Source organism: Crotalus tigris, unplaced genomic scaffold (assembly GCF_016545835.1).
Source record: "Crotalus tigris isolate CLP2741 ecotype Arizona unplaced genomic scaffold, ASM1654583v1 scf7180000024434.1680833, whole genome shotgun sequence".
NCBI lineage: Eukaryota > Metazoa > Chordata > Lepidosauria > Squamata > Viperidae > Crotalus > Crotalus tigris.
Window position 1 is genome coordinate 742,974 of NW_024100602.1, and position 24,314 is coordinate 767,287.

At 38.9% G+C, this 24,314-nt stretch overlaps 1 protein-coding gene across 3 annotated transcripts in view; it reads left to right on the forward strand.

Annotated features, from left to right (window-relative positions):
* Positions 1-2,885: 2,885 nt before the first annotated feature.
* SLIT1 (slit guidance ligand 1) overlaps positions 2,886-24,314 on the forward strand; it is a 153,811-nt gene continuing 132,382 nt past the window's right edge. For 2 of the 3 annotated variants that reach the window (XM_039331111.1, XM_039331112.1), the window contains exon 1: positions 3,275-3,718. In XM_039331111.1, the coding sequence (XP_039187045.1) occupies positions 3,522-3,718 (197 nt within the window). In that variant the 5' untranslated portion in view covers positions 3,275-3,521. Of the gene's footprint in view, positions 3,055-3,274; positions 3,719-24,314 lie in introns of those variants that run through there. The other variant, XM_039331113.1, reaches the window with a different exon arrangement.

Genomic DNA, 24,314 nt, shown 5'->3' on the forward strand with positions numbered 1-24,314 from the left:
AAGATGTATAATTGGGTATCATCAGCATATTGAACATACCTTGCCTGTAGTGACAGATGAGGTCACTCAGGCTTTATGAAGATGTTAAAAAAGCATGGAAAAAGCACTGAACCCTGGGGCACTCCACCACTCAGTTGCCACCGACTGATAGTGACTCTGAAGACAGAAGGAAACCCGCACAATACCATGGCGCCAATCCCCAATTCCTGGAGCTGGTCCAGAAGGACACCATGATCCATAGTACCGAAGGCCATTGACAAGTCAAACAAAGTGAGGATGTATGTCCAACACCCAAAAACAAGCATCCCAAAAGTAGCCACACAAAGTTACTTTGTTCTTTATTTTTCACAATAAAAAAGTTATTGTGTTCTTTATTCTCCACAATAAAATAATGTTTTGAATTTGGATTTAGATTTGAGGTTTTTAAAACTTCATTGTCTTCTCTGTTTCTTTCTCTTCTGTATGTTGCTGCTTCTTCTGTTGGAATCTCTCCCACAAAGAAGCCTCACACACAGTTATTTTGCTGATCAATAGTCTAACTTTCGACTAGTGGCTGCCAAAATTGCCTGCTGCATTTCTTCATACTGTCACTTTCTATGTTGCCTTCAGGATAAAAATGATTGCACCTGCACCTACTGAACTTATGCAGTGTGAGTGACAACTGTGCTTAATGTCTGAATCACAAGATTAGGGTGAAAAGCTGTGTACATCATCATCAATTTTATGGAAGAAAGATGGTGTGACAATTTGGCCCCTTTGGCCCCGGCATAGTAGCTATGAAATGGTCCAGAGCCCTCGTTTGTGTCATGGAAATCCTGCCGGAATTGGGATTGTAGGGGTAAACTATATGTCCATATAAATTGCTCTTTGTAAATTCACAATCACAACTTCCAGACTTGTGTAATCATAATACTTGTGTAGTTTTCATATATTAAAAACCACCCTATTATAAACATAGGGCTTATCTCTGTTCAGAAATATCAGTTCATTTTTATAAGGGGCTCAGTTTATAACCCTGACCCAAAGGAATTCATCCTAATTGTTTTCATTGTTTTCATTGTAACTGCATGAACATTATTAAAGACCAAACTTTTATTCTCTGTAATCATGTAATATCTTTAAGAGTTTTATTTTTCTTGATGTCTGATTGCAACTGAACAGTTCTACTTCTCTCATCCAATCCATCTCCTAATTGGGGAAAGGACTGACTCATCCAGGACTGTATCAGCTGCAGTGAGATGGGTAATGGGGAAAGAAAGATGTCTGGACTTTCAGTTTTTATCTTTTTTTTTTTAGCTTTTTCTTTAAAAAAAAAAGTGTTTGCTCCCAATGCAACTAGGTGAAATGGGAGCTATAGGAAAGTGATAAATGAATGAATGAATGAATGAATGAATGAATGAATGAATGAATGAATGAATGAATAAGATAATTTACTGCACTTACTTATTTACTTTTAGGCAGTAGACAAGGAAAGTTATTTTGGAGTTTTGAATATTTTGGATCCTGAACCCCTCTTTTTCAGCACACCATTTGGGAATTTTTGAGTTTGACATTTCTGAACCCTAGAAAGAAAATAACAGTTGTAGGGGCTAATTGAGAGTATTTTTCTCCTAAGGATATCTCTCTCCTATATTGGAGCAAAAACCTAATAATTTTATGTTCTCACAGAATGTATCTTTCATCTGTTACCCAGATCTACTTATCTAAACATCATTAGCAGTTCCCAATGAAAACAATACTGCACCACTCTGTGTTACAAGAAAATGCATTAATTCTAACTTCAACTTGAAGACCCAGCTATTAAGGTCTTTTCTAAAATAGCATATAACTTAATGTTGCATGAACCTGTAGTGCAAATGTGATAATTTTAAAGAAAGTTTTTGTTAAAATGAATTATTTGGTATGAAACAAGCAGGAATGTATCGCTGTGCAAACAATCACTTAGGCTGATCTATTTCTTCTGTTTGAACCATTTTCAAATTTTACAGGTACTGTTGCCTATAATTTAAGACATAAAAATCCAAACAGGATTATTTAACATTGTTTATTAAATATTATTTAATACCAAATAATTGAAATTGTTCCAGTCGAACAATATGTCTGATATAAAGACATTAAGATATAGGGAAGTTATATGTCAGATATAAAGGCACAAAAATTGAGTAAGATAAACTATCATGTAGGCTTCCAAATGACTACTTGTCCTTAATAGTTTGGGGCTATCCACATATTTCTTGGTACTTGTTCATATAAGCATAGTCATGTTTAATTTGAATGATAGGTGCATTATGAAATCACATTTGATTGATTGACACTGACATCAAGTTAATATTAATTCTTAGTGGCCACATTGATAGAACATCTCTAAGATGATCTGTTCATTTCAGGTCTACTAATGTTGCATCCATTGCTGCTGAAATCAAGCACATTCACCTTGTGCACCTTCTCTACTTCTCCTTCTCTTACCATCTACCTCTCCCACCATTATGAATTTCACAAGGGAGGTGAATCTTTGCATAATTTAAACCTGGTCATTTGTGCCTGAGTGCAAACTCAGATCAACTTGACTGATTTGATTTATAATCTATTTGGTTTTTTGGGGGCTATCCAGGGTATTTTCAGGAGTCTTCTCCAACACCAAAGTTTGGAACTGTCAATATTCTGTATATTTTGCTTTTTCGACTTTCACTTCCATGAAGCATCATAGGGGGGAAAAACTGTCTCCACAATTCTGATCTTTTAACACATCATAGCATCTGAATATCTTTTCCACTGCTACTCTGCCAAATGCTAGTCTGCAACATATTTCTTTTTAAAAAAATTTTTAAATGGGGTTGTTGTGTTGTTGTTTTTCAAAAAAAAAAGGGGGGGGAAATGGCCAAAGGTGGTGGTGGTGGGGAATTGTTGATGTAGAGAAAATATAAGTAGACAAAGAAGTTACGAAAATTATATCGTTATTGCTCAGGATATCATTTCTCCTCTGGAAGGAAGCTGGTATTGGAGCGAATTCTCTGTGGTCATGTGGATGCCTGCATCAGCGCTCACTCCTCACAGGTTTTTGCCTTGTTTGTCTTCTGCAAGAGTTTTAAGCCTCGTCCCTCTGCTTCTCTGCGCATCCGTTTTCCCGTTCCCGTTCCCTCACTATATGTTGGGGGGGGGGGTGTATCTCTGCGCCCGAGGCGAGTGCAGAGAGTGAGCTAAAGGGGGGGTGGGTGGGAGAGGTGGAGCCAAGGCTGCTCCTGCCATCTGGGATTGATGGATGAGTGCTCCTTCTCTGTGTGTGTTTCTGTGTGTGAGTGTGCGTGCGTGCGTGTGTGTATTTGAGCGAGAGAGGGGAAGGGAGAGCCCGTCCGCCCGTGCCCCGAGTTCCGCGTTCCGGACGCGCAAAGGCGCGACAGAACCTGGCATCCTTCGCTTGCGTCAGACACAACGAGCTGCTCCACGCCGCGCCAGCCAAACGCGCCGCTGCGAGATAATGTGCGGGGCAGCTCCTCGCTAGCAGGCTAGCCCAGGCAGGCGGCATGGCTCCGAAGCGGCGAGCGGGGTCAGGCGGCGTGTGGCTGCGGGCGGGAGCCTGCCTGTTGGCCTGGGCGACCGTTTGCCGCGTCCGGGCGAGCGCTTGCCCCACACGGTGCGCCTGCAGCGGCACCACGGTAGACTGTCACGGGCTGGGGCTCCGCAGTATTCCTAAGAACATCCCGAGGAGCGCAGAAAGGCTGTAAGTGTCACCGGAGCGAGGGGACGCGCGCCGCACCGGGAATGCCGCGGCTCTCGGGTGCCCCGAGGGCCACTTGGGAGGCGTTTGATCTCTCAGCGCCGCTCCGATTTCGCCGGCGCCCGCGGGAGCTCCGCAAATGCTGGCCGTCGCGATTTCCCTCCCGCCCTGACAAAGGAGCCCAGCCGCACTCGACGCCTAGGACGCCTCGCTGTGGGACGCGCTCGAACGGTCCCGGAGGCGGCCGAGACAAAGGTCCCTCTGGGGAAGTCGGAATGCGAGGAGGAAGTTGGGCCAGACTCGGGCAGCGTTCGATTCCGAGCGTTCCTCTGGGGCTTCGGGAACAATCCCTCGGTTGCCGTTGTTAGGCAGCCCTGGCGCGCTCCCGTGCGGATATGCCCCCTCTCAAACCTCCGGGTCTGCACGAAGCAGGAGCCTCCCGCCCTCCCTTTTTACATACGCGGGGCAGCGGTTCGGGTCGGATGAGGAGCCGCGGCTCCCGCTGGGCGCAGACTCAGGATCGCGTTTCCCTCAGCGACGAATAGCGCAGAGATTCCTCGCTAGGCAACTTTCTTGTCCCTCGAGCTTTGTTGTTCGGAGATCTCTCTCTCTCTCTCTCTCTCTCTCTCTCTCTCTCTCTGTGTGTGTGTGTGTGTGTGTGTGTGTGTGTGTGTGTGTGCTTCCTTGGTTGCGCGTTCGCAAGTCGAGTGTGAATCTTCTGGGGGCCGGCTGGGGCTGCTTATTTCCCAGAGCTTTCTACGAAAACTGTTGTCTGGCGCTTGCCTCAGATGTGTGGAGCTCCAGTGGGGATAACGAGAGCTTTTACCCAAGGCATCCAAAGGGCACCAGGCTGGGGAAAACGGAGCTACATAGATACCTGCTTTGGAAGGAGGGTGGGTGGTAGTGAGGAGATTTTATGGAAATGGGCTAAGAGGGGGATGAATGGAGACCAGCGTTTACATCGCTGAACTGGCTGGCGTCGTCATATCGCTCTCTGCCCTTTTTAAAATGTCCTTTCTGGGACAAACCTCTTTGCCAGGCAGACGTATCGCTAGCTAGAATGTATCTGGGTTGTATGGAGACTGCAGCAAACACGCCAGGGCTCAAAACTAAACGGTTGTTGTGGAACGGATGCTTTCTCTCCCCAAGAAGCCCGCAAGGTTAGGGACACTACCCGCCACACGGTCCCAGTTAGCTCCCTTCTCCCTCCCTTCAGCACTTTGACTAGACTAAGCTATAGGAAAGCAAGAGGAAACTATTTGGGGAGATAACTAATCCTCTGGATCAATGAAGCCCATCTTGGCTTCTTACTAATTGCCCGAAGCCTTAGCAAATAAAGGAGAAATCAGGCGGGAAACATGGACTATGGGCATCTCTGATCTCTCTTGCTTGTGAATTTTTTTGTAATAAAGCAGGGGTTAGTGGGGATAGAACTATTAAGGCTCATTCATAACAGCCTCATTTGCTCTGCTCATTAGAATGACCCCTATGTTTCTGCACCATGAAGGTGGCTACTACTTTGAACTGGGTGCAAAGGGAAGTAAAGATGGAAGGCATACCAAATAATTCATTAGAAAGTGCAACATTGGATTGTGCAGTTTGGTCAGGGAAGGAGGACAAGTGGGTAAGGTGGAGCCACTGCTACTGAGCAGAATATTGCCTCTCACACTTGGGCTTCTTTTGCTTTCTCTCTGAGAACTAGTTGAAACTCTATGGAAGGTTAATGATTAAAGTCTGGTATAAAGACCTGATATCCCGTTCAGCTACCCAAGCTGTATGCGTCTGTTCTGCACTTCCTACCAGTTCTGCATCCATTCCTGGGTCTCAGAGTTTCAATCCACCACTTTTCCAAAGTCTCCTGTTTCTTTCCCCTCTCAGGATTATGTCTCCTGAAGCCAGATAGATGGTATGCTGCTTGGTGCAGTGGATACACTTTTAGATTTATGGGGTAACCTAGTAGAAAATAAGAATGGGCTTAAAATATTCCAAGGCAAGATTTATATAAGCAAAAGGTGAAGCAGAAGTAAAAGGGGGGGGGGACTCCCCTTGCCAGGCAGGGTGATGCTACATCTGACTTGAATGACACAAACAGCAGTGAAATGAACATTTCTTTTGATATGGTAGCATTGCAGCATTCTGGTGAGATTTATACTTTGGAAAGTGTCTAAGGGTAGACTTTCACAGCGAGCAGGTGACTTTCCTCCCTTTGGCTGCCTCCTTCATAGCTTGAGCTTTGTTCCCTTCTGTGCTCATCAAAGCCAGATGTGGGGTATAATCCATCCTTCTGGAGACTGAAATGAGACAGTCCAGTGACAGTTACAGCCTCCCCTGCCAGGACTTACAGCTGCTATGGGCTGGAAGTAGCCATATTCTAGGCTTTGAGGATGCCTGGCCTGTGGTGCATCTGGAGGATCATGTACAGGGCAACCCACCCCTCTTATTGTTGTTCCTCCTACAAACCAATTAATGCTCTCAGATTAAGCCTAATCAGGTCATATGCCTGTGGACACCTCTGTGCACAACAAAGCAGGCTTGGTGAACTCTCCTAGCAGCCCTGTGTGATGTCTTCTTTAATGGCATTTCCTTCTTTGGCACCTTAATTGCCCTCACTGAAGTCATTATTATGCCTCAGCCGTAAGAAGCTGCTCGGGGAGCATAGATGAATGGAGTCTGCCTATCACTTGGAATGTGTGGGATCCACACATACAAGACTCTGCTCTTACATAAATGACATAATACCAAGAATGGGTACCATGCTGTGCTGACAAGAAGCATCTAGTTTGTTACTTATAGTTGCAATGCTGTCATTTCTTGTAACTCTTGCTTGCTCATGTCAAAACTGGCAGAGGAAGAATTGCAATGGGTTTCAGGAGTACTTTGTGAGTTTATGGATAATATGAACGTGTGACTCATCCTCCTCTGTATCCTGAGACATACAGAGATTGATAGCACAGATTATATAGATCTTCTTGCGTAAAGGGGAACCATGCTAGGGAAAAGTTATTCCTACTCCTATATCTACTCCTACTATTATAGAAAGTACTGTATAGGTTTTAAACTGCTCCCATCATTTGACCGATTAAAGTCCTAGCACTTGCTTACCTAACTGTGGGTACTGCTCATTTTGTTCAACAATCAAAATACATAAGAGAGAGGAAAATAATATATTTTAGCTGTTTACTATGCTGCGCTCTTTGTTTTTAGACTTCCAAAGAACCTTTTAACACAGTGTGGTTCATGGAGTGATACATAGCTATCTATACAGATATGTTTTACTTTATTATTTTAAACAAAAGCAAATGTAAGAAGGACTCAGGTTGCTAGACTGCTAATTCAGTTAGGGCTGTTTCACATTTTATATATGGAAATGGGATGGCTGATGTAAATTATGAATTTGGTGATCGTACATATAGCCAGAAGCAATTCCTGGGATGATAGTGACACTTTCCTGGCTCCAGTAATTGATGCTGGTTGTATCTGCAAATGCTTGCTTGGAAAGTTATAACTTCTACATAAATTCATACAGTCCTTGGGAAGAATACAGATGTCCATGTATATCAGAAAATACGCTATGAAAATTAGCTTTGCTCTGATGCATAATGCCTTGCTAAGAATAAAATAATGCCACAATTCAGACTTTAGGCTTCATGAAAATCAGGGTTTAGAATGATGTCCAAACTATGGCATCCTTGGTGCTCTCTGGGCTTGGATGTTATGCTTGGAGATATTTCATTACCCAACTAGGTAACATAATCAGTGTGATTGAATGTGGTGTTTGCTTCCTGTTTATATACAGTACTTGTCCTGCCTGTTTTAGTGGGGGCGTGGTTTTTTCCTTGGTAGTTCCTTGATTAGGGTTTTATTTTCTGCTTGTTTGCCTGGTGCTAATCCCTGCTTATCTGGGTGTTGACTACTGGAGGGGATGTGTTCTGGTCTTTTTGGGTTTTTTTCTGAGCTTTTATATTGTCTCTTTTGAATTGTATGTAAATACAGTTTATTTCTGTATGTCAATTGTTGGCTGATTTGTCTGAATACCAAACTCTCAGGAATTCTCAGCATTTTTATTTATTTAGATTGGTCTAGGATGCTCACTGTTTTCCAATTGAAATTAAGGTTGAGTCTGTTTATTGTGAGACTAAGGAGTTTTTATTGTATCTTCTGACTGTTAGGCTGGTGTTCATGGATGCATTTTGCTAGTCTTCTGCCTTTTATTCAATATCTTCTTTTCTAGTCTTTTCTTCTATTAGATGTTCAAACCGAAAACCATTTCTTTTTAATTGTCTATCAAGGCACAAGAAGAAAGAATATACTAATAAAATTTTATAGGATATCCAAATTGACAAATCATACTTAAGTGATAATTGTATGCTACTTTATGGAGACGAGTGAGTCAGAAATTTGTGAAGCTATCTACTATAAAAACAGAAAAAACATACTTTTTCTGAATGTTTGATGTTCAAAACAGAGATTTGAATTCTAAATCATAGCACAAGCTGTTGTTTGTGTGATATCTGAATTGATCCAACAAGTATTAGGTTAATCTCTTTAACTCTGTGGTAAGGTTAGGGTTAGAGTAAGCTGCAAATAGGCCCTTGAGATATTTTATGTGAACCAAACAGCAAATGATAAGCATTTTGAAGTGAAGTACAGAGTATCTAGCTCAGGTTAAATTAGTGTGAAACCTTTAGCAGTAAATCCTACAAGTATCTCTTTCCCTCTAGTACTTTTTTCTTCTTAGTATCTTTCCTGGGAGTGCAGAGTTCGCATTTATTTTGCAAGGGGAGGGGAGGAAATCAACCAAGTGTTCATCCATTGGTTGCCCCAGGAATTGATGGATTGGTTTGTCACCAAGCCTGACATTGTGTGCTGAGACAGAGTGATTAGCCCAAAGTCATCCAGGTGGCTTTCATGCTTAGGCAGGACTAGTACAGTCTCCCAGTTTCTAGTTTATGCCTTAACTACTAGGCCAGGGGTAGGCAACCTTGGCTCTTTTATGACTTGTGGGCTTCAATTCCCAGAATTCCTGAGGCAGCAGCTGGCTCAGGAATTCTGGGAATTGGTCCACGAGTCATAAAAGAGCCAAGGTTGCCTACCCCTGTATTAGACAATACTGGCTCTCATTTCCTCTCTAGTAATAGAAAACAATAATACAGTAACTAAAAAACAATTTTTCATTACATCCAAAAATCAGCTTTTCATGCCTAAAGGTAAACCAGCACTGCATTCTCATAAGCTGAGATGATATAATAAAAGGAGTACATAGAATCCATAAGGTAACTGCATCTTGCTCTAAAATGTGCTCTAAACATTTTGAAGAAACTTTCCAAAGTTTAATATTCCCCCCTCCCGCCCCTTCTTCACACTTTCCCCATATTTGCATGGTCCAGGGTACCACAGTTCTTTGGTTCTTTGAGTAGATGCTGTTCTTGTTTCCTTTAGTATCACTAAGGAAGTTAGCTGGCCAAGTAAACTTTGTTTATAGATTTGTGCTTTGTTTTTCTTTGGCAAATCTGGGAGGCAGTATGTTAGGAGATAGAGCAAGAGCTGTTTCGATGTTTTTTTGACTGCCTTTCACCAAATATATGAGCCTCTTTCTTTAACAAATAGGTCCCCTGGTGTCCTAGCTTCAGAAATAAATACCAAGCTGGAACAGTCCATGGATAGTTCTTTCTAAAGAAAGGCACCGAGAGAGCATTTGGTGAGCAACTAACATAGCAAGCAGATTGCTAGATACCACTCGCTATTCTTAATGGCATTCTGCAAGATACTAAAATAAAAATGTAACTGTTAAAGAAAACAAAATCATGTGAATGCATCTGAAATAAATGCTAACTTGGTCTCAGCTACTGCTAGCAAGCATAAAGTCAAGGCAGCAATTACTATTATAAGAACCCAGAGGGTGGGGGAATCAATCTATAAATTCTAGATAGAAATACAGCCAGCATCATGTCGCTGGCCTTAAGCAGATGACATATGGTCAGCTGACAATCAACCCAAAGACCAGACTTTGTTGCAAAGACAACAACATCTCTTGTATGAAAGAGTTGGGTGACCTCACAGGTCCAACTCTGAATGGGTAGGAGCTCTTGCATTGTGGCTGTTTCCCATGCTGCTTTGGTAAGGCTGAAAAGGAAGCAATCAGGCTAACAGACATGGTGATTTTTCATTGCAATGTCACCAGCAAAGCAGTGCTGGGATGGAAAGCGGCCATTTCAGTCACATTCAGCCTGTGCATTTCCTTTTCTGTAATACAGTGCTAGATAGATATGAGAAGAAGCCATGTTGCAGCAGGTCCCTACCTTATTGTTAAGATAAGCATATGAATTGAGCCATAGCTTTTTCCAGAATGGCCAATTGCATCTCTTTTTATAAAGTTTCTGAGTTAAGAAACTATATCAGCTATATTGCCATGGGGTTCATCTGGCAGGTAGCCCTGAGTTCTAATGATGGCCTTTGTTTTCAAAATAAGAAATTTTTCAAATCTCACTTATTTTTATGACACGGAAGAACCTGATTCAGATTATTTAAATGATGTCTTTTCTTGATTTTTCTTAAGACCATTCTATTCTGTAGATTAGGGAGGTGCAAAATGTTTTGAATCTAAAATGTTTTCAGTTGGAAATAAGTTGTTCCTATCAGTTTTGAAATACAGTACTTGAACTTAAAGCAATCTTGTGCTAAACTTTTGAACAACAGTTTTAAATTGAAACAAATCTTCCAAGCTCAAATGTTTCAAATTCAAAAAAGTTTTCCATAACCCTGCTTCATGGGGGATTTGCATATGCCAGTGTGTGAAGGTACAATTTTTTTATAATTGTAAATTACATGTTTATCTTTAAAAAATTAAGTTAGTTTTCAAGTAACATATCAAGTACATATCAAATATGTACAAAATATTTTTTGGGGTGGAGGGAGAATACCAACGTTGATATACTCAAGATGAAAGGAACAATCCTTTTACTGCCTTTATGTCACAATCCCTTAAAGAAAGAGAAGACCCTACTGAAATTGGGTTTGGTTCTGTCCAGATAATTGTTCGCTGTGATAGTAGTAAAAAAAAATCCTGGATGAGAGCCACAAGCATGCAGCCAAAGTTCTACCCCATTTGTCTCTGTTATCATATATTGTGGCTGCCATTTAGACATTTTGATACAGAAAAAAAGGGTGGGGCTTTGAATGCATGCTTGTGGCTGTCATCTTGACTTTTTTGACCACTTCCCTATGGATGCATCTCTTCCTTTACATTTTATTAAATGCTATTTTGAACCCATCATTCTAGGGAAGAATAAGATAACTCCTGAACTTTTATTTATTTGCTTGTTTGTTCGTAAAATTTATTGGCTCACCATCTTACCTCAAGGTAACTCTTACCGTTGTAAAAGATAAAAACAATATAAATTAAAAACATAAAGAAGTTAACACAAAATGTCAAACATTGTGGCCCAATTAAAAGATGGGGAGGGCAGGAGCAGGATGGTGGAGAGGTGGGATCTGTTGTTAATCCAATGCTCAATTTGTGGCAGGGTTGAATCATGGCACTTCTAGAGTCCATTGCTGTATTTTCACATGAATGTGCTTTGCAATTCCATTTTCCTTTATGCTGTTTTTCTACCTCTTTTCTTTTCAAAACCCAAGTTCATAGTATATTGTCTCTGTGGCTTAGTCAACACAGTAGAATTTTTAAGTGAGCTGTATGGCAATTACAGCATAAATACAGATAAGACTACCTATATAATATGTATTCCAGCCCTGCAGAAGCCATAAGTTTTCTCCAAAGGAACACCTAGACTGTGCTGATGTTCCAGATTGCTCTTAAAATAATAGAAGCTTTTTCTGTTGACTTTGCTAAGATCTCTCTTTTGACCCTGATTTTCTTTTAATAGGTCTCGACACACCCATAAGTTGGAATATGTCTCCACCTAGGCTAAATTATGTTGAGGTGGCTTATGATTTTGTTTCTCCTCTAAACAATAATCCTTTTCTTTTCTGGTTTATTGTATTGCAGTTTTTTGGGTGTTACTACAACCACTGCTGAATTGGGTGGTTTTAGAAATTTAAATTACAACTAAATAAATTATACATAATTTTGAGAGAAACTTTAGTGTTTCTTTTGAGTCAATAGACAGAAGTGCATACTTTCAATGTCAGGAGCCACATATATGATTCCTGAAAGGCTTGGGTACAGCCCTCCTCCATCCCCTGGAGATTTTCATCCATTACTATCCAATTGGAAAATTGTTAAATACACAAGTGTAATTACTCAGTACTTTTTGGAGTGTGGTACTAGGCAAATCACTCAAAACCTTTGCTTAGAAAAGTTGTTGCCATATGTATTTTGTGAAAATACTGATATACCATCAGATCTTATATAGGAATAAATGGGAAGTAGTGAAGCTACTTTATTCCTTTTTAATAGCCAGATGTTGTAAGGGATAAATAGTTGGAATATGCATAGATCTATTTTGGAAGTTTCAGATATTTAGCTAATACAAGAGTTAACTGTTCACTGGAGAGTTCACTGTTTTGGCACAAGGCAAGATTCCTTATGGAAGTAGCATTATAGGCTTGTGATAGATCACAATGGCAGTCATGTTTCATTTCCTTTCCTTCAGATCCTTGTCTGGGTGGTGGGGAATTTGCAATTCTATTCCAATTTCTCCCTTCAGCTACTTCCCAAGCAGATGCTGTCAGTGTATTGCCATGGAAACACTGAGTTCGCCTCTCCATGGAATTGTGTGCAGAAAAAATATTAGTTTAAAAACTCTGCAGCGTTTGTATTGATGGAGCTGAGGTTGCTAACCAGGATGAATTGCCCCAGGGATGAAGAAAACCCCACTAATAGGCAGTAAGGCTGCAGAATTTGCCTTCAGAGAACATTTTTCAATAAAATACCATAGATTTCCTACAAATTCCCATTGCCTTGTGTTTATTATGCCTTATATACACTTTCTTTTAATTTATTATAGTGACCTTTAACTTTGGAGTTAATATCACATACATACATATGTATGTATGTGCATGTGTGTTGTGCATTTGTATGTACAATTTCATGTAATGATTGGAATGATTAAAGGTAAAAAAAAAGCAGTAGAGTTGAGATCAATTCTGATGACCATAGCCATTCAATTTTCTTGGTAGTGCAACAGAAAGAATTTGCCATTGTTCTCTTCCAGGATGCCTTTTTTCATTAATAATAAACCTTGTATTTATAATACAATCTATGTTATTATTCCTGTGGCTCAACTGAACCCTTCCTTTATTCAAATAAGCTCTTGCATATAATCTGCTGCTCTCCTCATAAAATCAGGTCCTGTGATCTTCAAGCATAGCAGTCGTGATTCTGCTGCAGGGAAGGAAAGCAACACATCTCAGGAAGAGATACTTCTCTAATGATTTTGAGCTTTAAGAGGAATAGATTCCAACTGATGCTTGCAGTGTAACCATAGAAAAGACACAACAATTTCTTCATCATGTCTCCAGGTCCTGTATACTTCCTTGAAGAACACCAACTGTTTGTGCATCAACTGAGTTTAGCTCAAATGTTGGAAAGAAGACTTGGCTGCCCTGAACAGATGCAGCCCATTGAATTATAGCATCACTGCATCTTCCTTCAATGTGATATATATCCCCCCAAAGTATGAGTTTCTAATTGGCCACTAAAGGCAATTCAATGCATGTGTTAAATTGAGAAGTTGCATGGATCCCATACCGAAATTAATAACAAGAATGGCCTTATGTTCCTTGTTTTCCCAGATTGGGATAAGATACATTTCCCTTCCTTCTCATCTGCTGATTACTCCTGCTGCTATCTAGCTAGTGTTTCCTATTGTGTTACTTTTTTGGTTTTTCTTTTTCTATTATGAACTTTGATGGAACTGCTCTTGATAAAGATTTCATTGTTGGTTTTAATATCTGTAGGTTATTGCAGTTTTGCAGTCAAAGTTAGGAAACTTGGTAATGTTGACTCAGAGAAAACACAGAGAAAGTCAGTGGCAGACAAATAGCACTCTAATATCTTAAGCGTCTTTGTTGTTGAACTTAAAAGCTGAACATAATGTTGTTTCCCTGGGCAGCACATATGAAGGGACCTTGCCCAATTTATGTTTCAGTGTTTGAAACAGATAGAAAAACCAATGCAATAATATGAATATATTAAACTAAAACAAGTTATGCCAGTATTTACTTTAAAAGATAATCTCCATTACCACACCAAGAGAGACAGACAGAAAAGAAAAATCACATTAACTTGGGATGCAGCGGAATGAAAATCCTCTGTATGTGTGCTGTGGCAAGAGAGTACAAGAAATATTGTTCCCCTGGTTCTCTTCAAGTCTTCAAAAGACCTGACCTAGAACTGATATATCCTGTAACAATGTATTTGGTTTAAATAAAAGTATCCTGCCTGTGTCCCCTTGTGATTTATCAAAGAATCTGTGTATCACATTGTAAAAATATTCCCCTTCCCGATAAGCTCTCACTATTCCGCCACAGCTTTAGGGTACATAAAATTTGCAGTGTCCATTGTGAACATGACCAGCGGTGTGCTTGGGGAGTATTGGAAGGCATAGTTCACCCTCACCTCTAGTTTCTTACTTGCTTCCACCTATTCTATTGCTCTCCCAGCATAGGCCCTCTTCTTTACTACTATTTCCTGAGTTCCTTGCATGCCCGTTCACTTCTACCAGCCTTTCGCCAGCTGTCAACATGAATGAAGACAGGACTCATGGGGGGGGGGGGAGAGAAGAGACATATTTGCAAACACTGTTTTAACAATACTCTGAATGACCAGAATGTCACCATTTTTATTTTTTATCTTTTTTGGAGAAGGGGAGGGTTAATATTTGTATAATTCTGCTTAATGTAATAAGATTTTTAAGGTGTTGGACTAAAAAGGGGGAGACCCAGCTGTAGTCCATACTTAGTCACAGCAGCCATTGGGTGGTTTCTGCCCAGTCATTCTGTCCTCACATGGAGGTTGTTGATGTGGACGGGGGAGGGGGGACAGGGCAAAGAAAACACCTCCATAAGCTCCTGAGTGAAACACAGGGTTTTTATTGTATTTATTTAATTAATTATTACATTTGCACGCCACCCATCTCATCATCAAGCAATATAAAACTACTCAGTCAAGAATCTGAGCTTTTGTTGCTTATTACATAATTTCCCTGTATTTGTCAGTTTCAGTCACTTCCTCCACTTCCTAAAAGAACAGTTGTCTAGCGTTAGTTAGTAATAGTAGTAAAGTTGGAAGGGACCTTGGAGGTCATCTAGTCCAACCCCCTGCTCAGGCAGGAAACCCTACACCATTTCGGACAAATGGCTGTCCAGTCTCTTCTTAAAAACTTCCAGTGTTGGAGCATTTACTGCTTCTGGAGGCAAGCTGTTCCACTGATTAATTGTTCTCACTGTCAGGAAGTTTCTCCTTAGTTCTAGGTTGCTTCTCTCCTTGATTAGTTTCCACCCGTTGCTTCTTGTCCTGCCTTCAGGTGCTTTGGAAAATAGCTTAATTCCCTCTTCTTTATGGCAGCCCCTGAGATATTGGAATACTGCTATCATGTCCCCCCTTGTCCTTCTCTTCGTTAAACTAGACATACCCAATTCTAGCAATCGTTCCTTATATGTTTTAGTTGTGTATATGCTACCCTACAGGATCTGACTGGTTGTTACAGTCATGGCAGGATCTGCCTCCTTCCTCCCTGGACAATTTAATTATTTAGTATCTATATATTTCTTTCTCTCCCCCCCCCCTCTATATTATTTTCAGTTGGGAGGCTCAAATGGTATGTGCAGGAATGGTAGGCAAACCATCCTAGAGTACCCCAGGCAGAGCTCTAAGGCAGACCCACCCCATTCCTGCTGCGGTGCTCTCGGTGCTCTCCGCTGGGGTTATTTGAGATGCTGAAGTAGAGAGAGGGGTTGTAAAGCCAGAGAAAGAAACCAGCCACTCTGCCTATAACAAGGGGCAGACCCCCAACTCATTTAGCAGTGGCAGAGAACAGTATAGGGACTGCCAATGTGGATAATGAACAAATGTTATGCTGGCATTGGTTTGTTCAAAGAGGGATCAGTAGCAGAGAAAGAAAAAGGCTCCCAATGGTGTGTCAAAAAAAGAGAACAATTATAGTAGGCTCTGTAAGAGGCAGTAAATAGAAGTAGTGCACATAAGTAAGAAGGCAAATATATTTTCAGATGCTTTGGCACAGAGTCTTTTCCTGGACACAGCAAAATAATTTCCATTATATTCAGTTATTCTTGTTTTTCAGGACTTCAGAAGATTAGCTTCTGTAGCAATTTGTATCAGAAGGCTGATTAAATCTGAATCATATACATTTGAAAATGAAAAGGACCCTTTTTCAGGCAGTCAAAAAGAAGACAAGTTTCATTTAACAGATGAGAAAGTGAAAATTGATTCTAAGCTTTGTGAGTGGAGGACTGCGGAGAGCAACAGAAGCAGAATTTACCTGAATTCTATTCTCCACAAAATTTCCAGAGGTAAACAATATATATTTTAAAGAGAAGGTACAACTGAGGTCCTATTGTACCTTATAGCAAGAATTGATGACATTCTGATGCTGGAAAAATGGCAATCTTATTTTGAAGGAAGAGCTACTGGAGCTTTTCCTGTGTTTCTGAGACAGAAGAGGGAAAAAGTCAGATTTCAGATCAAATCTCTTACATAAAACTGCTACACCAAGGATCAAGGATTAAGGAATGGCATAATGGGGATGGGATAATCTGTGATTTGCTGTATTTGAGAAAACATACAAGTATCATACAACCCTTTTCCCCACAGGACTTCATATTCTATGAATAGAATAAAGCCACTTCCGAGGGACAGGGTAGAATTACTATTTATTTCCCAAACTAAAATCTAATTCCAAGCGATGCATCCTGTTCATTGGCATCAATATATTGTAAAAATTAAGGTATTAAACATACCTTCTTGATCCAAATGGCTTCATAGGGTTGTTGCTATGGTAAAATCAGGGGAAATATCCATCCTGAATTAACTGTTAAGCAAAATAAGTATGTGCTTAGGGCATCAAGAGAAATAGGGTAGCACAGAGGTTTTTCTCCCCAGCTATCATGCCCTTTAATCTTTCACTGCCACAATCAGCTCTAGTTTTCAGCACTTATTAAGTCTTCGAATCTTTTCAGTTAAGCAACGGAAAGGCCAAGAGTCACCATTCTGAGCTGGGTTTAGCGCATGAGTTGGCTGTAATCCAGTCCTGACACTGCCTTTAACCGCTTGGAAAAAAATGTGGGATACAAATAAATAAACAAGACGGATGCACTTTTTAATGCTTCAAAGATTCTGCTCTTGGGGAAAAAAAACCCTTTTATCTTGTGCTTAATATTTTTCAGGCATTTCAGTTACTCTCTAATGGTGAGATTGAGAAGAGAACTCACTCTGATATACTCTTGCTATATCTATTTGACTGGATTGAGTTTTCCTGGCTGAGGAATTCTGGGAGTTGAAGTCCACAACTCATAGAAGGGCCAAGTTTGAAGACCCCTGGTTAACACTTTTTGTTTACTCTCTAGACTTGTTAAGGAAAAACACAAAAAGGCTTAGGAGAAAGAAAAGGTGTTGCCTTGCCTTGTACAGCTGGATGAGTATATGTGTGCACATATGTGTGTAAGAGGGAAAGAAGGGTAGGAAGGGTTATACTGATTTTATTGTGGAGAAGAAATACTTCCACTAACACCTTGTCCAGAATATTTAGTTGCTTAAAATCATGGTAAATGTGATTTGGCAGGCATTGTTTTTTGGTTCACAAGAATCTGATGGACAGCTCTAAGTTGAAAAAGTACAAAATTGGATTCTGAACTATCAAGAGTAGGCGCCCTCCAGTTGTTTGGGTCTATGATTTCCATGATTCACCTCCTCTAGCCAAATTCACTGGGGTTCTAGATGAATTTCAGCATGAAGATCAGGTTGGAATGACAGGTGATGTGGAACAATTGTTCAGATCACTCAATACATCAGGTTTTGTAAGAGTTGGGATAAGCCGACCCTACCAGATTACTAGTTTTTAAGCCTGGTAGAAAGTTGCAAAATCTATCCAAAGTAATGTGCCATAAGTATGACAGATCACTGATTTGAACTTCCTAGTCTGCTTGCAATGTCAGAACTAGGTATTATTTAGGACAGTGGTTCTCAACCTTTCTAATGCCGTGACCCCATAATATAGTTCCCCATATTGTGGTGACCCCCCAACCACTTATACATCACCGGGTGCCAGGGCGTGGCCAAAGAAAAGGGGGAAAAATGGCGGATAGCCTTGTTTGGCGACCCCCGTGAAATGGTCGTTTGACCCCAAATGGGGTCCCGACCTACAGATTGAGAATCACTGATTTAGGAGGATATTGGGCATGTATTTTCTCTTAGGACAAGTGAAATACTAGAAGTGATTAAGATAGAATTCAGATTGGAAAATTGAACTTGCTTTGGAACTTATTTATTTATTTATTTATTTATTTATTTTCTGCTCTCACATTGAACTCACACCTCCAACGTATATCATTTAAAATGGGGGAAAGAAAAAAAATGGAGATATCCAGTTATGGATCTTTCACATCGTGCAAATAGAATTCACTAATCAACAAATTTTAATCAGTAAATGTGATGCTTTTGACAACAAATCATATCTGAATCTCATCAGACATTTATATATTTTCACTTTCTTTTATTCCCCACCTTTTCCTGTCTTCAGTGTCTGCTCTCCTGGTTCTGTCATCATTGGCATTAACACATGGTAATGAAAAGGTCAAAGAAATGTAAAAAATGTATTGCTAGGAACAACATTCTACATGTTTTTTTTCTTTAAAAGTACGTGTGATACTTCTTAGTCTTATTATTCATGTCTATATTGAAAGGTTGGCTTTATAAATATAAATTAAATGTAAGAGAAAAATACTAATTTTTATTTGAGTTTTGGAAAAGAACTATGAACAGATTAAATTAAAGTTACATTATAGAGGCCATTGTTTTTATTTAAACCTTTTATTGCTATTTTTAATTAGGTGATAATGTAATAAATGAGCAGCAGTAGATACAAGAGGAGAGGAAAAAAAGCTGAAAATATTAAAGTGGGAGTTTGATCTAGTGGTTAAGGCACCAGGCTGGAAAGCAGGAGATGTAAGTTCAAGTCTTTCCTTAGCCATAAAAACCTGCTGGGTGATCTTAAGCTAGTCACTCTCAGCCCAACTCACCTCATAAGCTTGTTTTGGGGGGAAAATAGGAAGAGGAAGGAGTGCTGGATATAGTCACCATCTCGAGTTTTTTGTAGAAATAATATAGGTGGAACACAAATAAAATAAAATAGGTGATGATAATTTCCATCAAACTTTCCCTCTTGTTCTTTATATCCTATTTTACCTTTGTTGCTCTGTATTGGTTTTCACTATAATTGTTTTCCTGTTATTTTGAATGGACTGTAATATGCTAATATGATTCATAAAAAGAAATATTCTCCAACCTGTTGTTCTCCATATCAGGTTCTCGTTCTTCAGTTGTTCAATCACTGTCTCTCAGCAACTGTCTTTTTTGAATTGCTGTGTGAGTTAACAATGATAATACTTATCAAGCCATCTTATCCCCCATCAGCTTCTTTGATTGCCTTTGGTTTTTCTAAGCATCTCAGTCATTTATTTCTCCAGTAATTCTGGCTTCTGCATTATGTGTCTGAAATATTTAAGCTTTATTTTCATAATGATCAGGGTTTCTAGTGAACAACCTGGTTTTATTTCTTCTAGTATTGAATAATTTGTTTTTCTTGGAGGCCTAGATAACCATCACTATTTTCTCCATCACATTTCAAAGGAATAGAGTTATCTCATTCAGCCTTTCTGATTGTCAGCTTTCACAGGCATGTTTGGGAGATATAGACACTAAGTTTAATATCTTTCCACTTTGCTATTTTGTCTAGCTCTGTCATAGCCTTTCCCCCCAACTAGCAGAACTCTCTTTGTTTCATGGCTACAATCACAATCACTATCCCTGTACATTTTTTAAGCTTTTTTTGAGATAAAGTCTGTTAACTACTACAACTTCTTCTCCAATATTTGCATTGAGTTGAAATTATCTATTGACATAACCATAGTTCTTTTTTAAAAAAAACATTGCGCAGCAAACAGTTTTTACATTTTTTCACCTCAGCAAGAAACTTCTTAAGTCTTCCTCATTTGTACCAAAATGATATCATCAGCATATCTGAGGCTGTTGATATTTCTTTCAACAATCTTAATTCCAGTATCCATTTTTCCTAGTATGGCATTTTTCTTGAATAGTTTGCTTTTAATTTATCAAATAAATAAGGTGATCATATAAAACCTTGTAACATTCCCAATTCTGAACCTTTAGTTACTCCATATTCTTGCCTCTTGTCATCACACATATTTTACAAGATTTAAGCGAGAGGCACAGTATCTCTATTTTTCTAATTTCTTATGGTCTAGACACTAAAAGAAATTGCAGTTAAATATGTCTTTTTAAAATTCTCTTTTCCATTTCTGTTGGATGTTACCCATGCAATCTTGAGGTTCCCTATTTCTTTGATGCCTCTGTTGTATGTAATGTTGAAATCTGGATTGAAAAATCTTGAGCGTTATCCTACTAGTATGTGAAATAAGTAGTTATTCAGTAGTTTGGATATTCTGTAGCACTGCCTTGTTTCGTCCTGGAATATAAAAATCCCTCGGCCTGTATTTTGTTTTCATATTTACTTACAAACCCCATGTAGCATTTTTACTCCATCATCTTGTAAGATTTTAAAAAGTTCTGCCTGGCGTGTCATGTTCTGCAGCTTTATTATTAGTAATACTTTTGAGTGGTTCTAGGTTAGTGACTGAGTCATGATATATATAATCAAATCTGCGACCTTGTTTGCATAGATCTTTTGTATTTTCATGCCATTTTCTATTCTCCTTTATATATTTTTTTACTCCTGTAGACTTGTCTTACCTTTAATCATGCTTACTTCTGTGTAAAATATTTTTGTTTTTTGTTTTTGTTTATTTTCTTAACACTGGCTAATTTCTATTTGATTGCTATCCTTAATTTCCTTGTACTGCCTATTTAATACTGTACAACTCTTCATATTTTCTTGGGGTTTTCTGAAACTCAGTATTTGCTTGGGTAATTTTTTTCTTCTGTCTGTTGCTTTTTACTTTCTGCTTTTCTTCAGCTATTTTCAACATGACAGCAGGCAACCATTTCACTTTGTTTTGCTTCTTGTTAGTCTGATGATTTTGTTTTTTTCAAGCTGTAATTTTGCAGGGAGTTTATTGTCTAGCAATCAGTGCAAGATCTATTTTTGTGACGAATTAGGGCTTATAAGTGTTATTGCTTGTAGAATATTGATGTACTAGTACTAACATTGATAATCTTTTAGCAATAGAGGCTACTTCCATCTTCTTATCTTTTTATGTTGTCCATAATAGAAGATATTCCTTATATTCCCATTCCAGTACATATCTATTTGTTGATTCCTAGAACTGTAGCATTCATTCTTGACATTTAAGCTTTTAACAACATTATATTCTCCTTGGAGTAAGATTCTAACTAACCATGTACCAATGGCATCAAATTTCTGAGCACATCAATATATAGTTATCCTTTTGGCTTTAATCCAGCCACAGGAAAAACACCAGTGTTATTCAGACCCTCCGCTTTCCTCTAATAATTCAATGGATGCTAAGCATGGGGATAGATATCTTCCATTATTACTGTTTGTGAATATACATTTGTTTCTTGACAAAAAATATTGGAGTGGTTGTCATTTCCTTTTTCACCCTTAGTCTGACTCCTTATAGTAGGCCACCTTTCTGGGAATTGCCACATATTGGAACTAGTGCAGTATTACTAAGTGGTTATTGATTAACATTTGCTGATCTATTGTCACTTACAGTTAGATAAGGCAGTTTTGTACAGAAATAGTTAGGAATTATATTTAGGGATTCTTTGCAATCAAATGGGGCAAGTGAATTCCTGATGTGAAACATCAAAACCTCTTGCATGTGGCAGATTTTCACAGCCTCATACAGGCATGTCTGACTCTTATTAGCATAGTATTATTTACAGTTTGCACTCTTCCAACTTCCAGTCCTAGAATATATTTTTGTTTTTTATTTAATTAAACATTGCTGGGTGGGGGAACAATTTGGGGATTTGACAGTTTTAACTGTGAAGCATGATTACAGTAGTATGATTTTGTTCTGAAAGAACACAACCTCTTGTGTCCTGTGTAATTTATTTTACTTTTTAAAGACACACCTGTAACCTTCTCATTTATTTAATTGATGTTTTGCTCTGTGTGTAGTTGATTTCTTTACCTATATTTAAAATACTTAAAGTAATGTTAAACATCAAATGAGCTCTATTATTATACCTGATTGAAATAAGCCAGAAATGGAACTTGAGCTCCCATCAGAAAGAACCAGGCTTTCCTGCAGAATGAGTATGTGGGAATGGTCCTAGCAGCACAGAAAGGATAACTTTCCCAAAATGGCTATTGTTACTTTATTTTCTTGAAAAGTATCAAGAATATCATTATTGATTTTTTCATACATCACCCTTACAGCCATATCAGCAAGGCTTTGGGTTAAGAATAATAATGCTACATATTTTTTTTAAAAAAAAAAATCAGCATGAGGTTTGCCTTGGATAGAACTCATAGAAGTCATGAAGTAAATTTCTGTTGCACATTGTACCTCCTTTACCACTGGCCAGTTGTCCTTTGGAGAGAATCCAGTCAGACAGATAAGGTTAGGGTTAGAGTTCACATGGTATTCTGAGTAATTTTGATTCTTGTTACTGACTGTATTCATACAACGTGCTTAATATGTTTATTGAGTTAACCAATTTTTCTGAGTTTACATAATATATTGAACCATAGGCTACCGAATAAACTTGGTTCATACAATATATTAAGCTATTAAAAAAACCTTATGAAAGTTAACACTAAACAAGCTTAGTTTATTGTCAGAAGTGAACATTGAGATTCACACATGACCAATTCAATTAGCTATTTTATTGTTCATGCCTTTAACACAGGAGTCTTCTCAGACTGCTGATTTGCATCTGGGCCAAACCAGATAAGGTTCAATGGCATTCAAGGGGGATCAAACTTTGCCCTCTTGTGACTATGTAGAGATTCCAGATTAATTCCCTGCTTGACTCCTCCCCCTGGCTCTGCTAGTCTCTTTTTGACATGTGTTATATAAATTAAATTTCTAGCTCTTTAACTGGACAAGTTAAGTTTTGGGGTGAAAACTACCTTTGCCTTTCATCTTATATAGACAAAATGGGTCTATAGACAAAATGGGTCTAATCAGATGCTGCTGATTTTCAGAGTCCACATACCTATAAAAAGGCTGCTATTTTTATACAGGATGTTTTTGCTATTTAAAATTTACCTCCCATATAGGCCAATATTATTAAGAATAGTGTTTCTTATCATCATTCTGTCTTTATTAACTTTACGGCAAATTGATTACAAGCCCGAGTCAGTAAGATAGCATATTCCAGTAGCAGAGAGGAAATAATGTGAAATGTATATTCAATCCATATTTTTTAAGCAATAGCTTGATGAAGAAATCATAGTAACTTTGTTTACACATAATGCAAATTCCCAAGTGCAAGCCATAATAGCTAGGTTGAGTGCTTTTTTTGTAAAAAGAAAAGGTGCCGGAACTCACACATGTCATATAACCCGCCTTGCCTACCCTACAAGGTTCCATCCAAAAAAGGTCCGGAACTCCATTCTGGGCGTTCTATGACAAAAGAAGCCTTGGCTAGGTTCACAAATCACATTATGCCACAAGGAGACAATGAAGAAAGACACCATTTAAGCCTGGTTTTGGTAGAAGATTAGAGACTTGGAAGTGGAAGGACTACTACAGAGTTCAGTAGATTCACCACTAATAATCTTTCGCGAGCTGTTGCTTCCATTCTTGCTTATCATGTCCCTCATTCTTTTGAACCCAAATGGCAGTAGTTTTCCTATGGCCATGGCACAAAGGATGGAATATGCTGCGGGAAAGGGAACAGCAAGTTGTACTTTGTATGAGCAAAAAAAAAAAAAAAAGAAAAAAAAATTAATCACTTGGATTAAATCAAATTATCCATATTCTTACAGATTTATGCAGAGGAGCTTTGGCCCCCAATCCTGGATGCCAGTCTATCAGCAATGCTTCCCTTGGTGTCCCCAATTCATTATTTTATTTTATTTTATTTTATTTTATTTTTTATAATTATTTTAATTTTCAAAAATGAAAGGGCAATTACTGTACTGCAGTGCAAAATGCTGGCATTCAGAATGTCGCTGGGTAGTCTACAGATCCCAGAGCTGTAATAAGGAACACCCCAGTGATTTATTTGGAAAGTGCCCAAAAGAAGACAAAAATAATTTGAGGTTGTAAAGAGCTAGAAAGTATGGTGGGCATAGTCTCATCAATTTACCTTTAGGTTAATTGGTATTTTGACTGATAACACATTCCCGGACAATCTAGCAATCGATACCTAGTCTACATATACAGTTGTGATAATACTGATACCCATTTGATGATTCTCTCCTGGCTAAAGTTGGAAGTAATG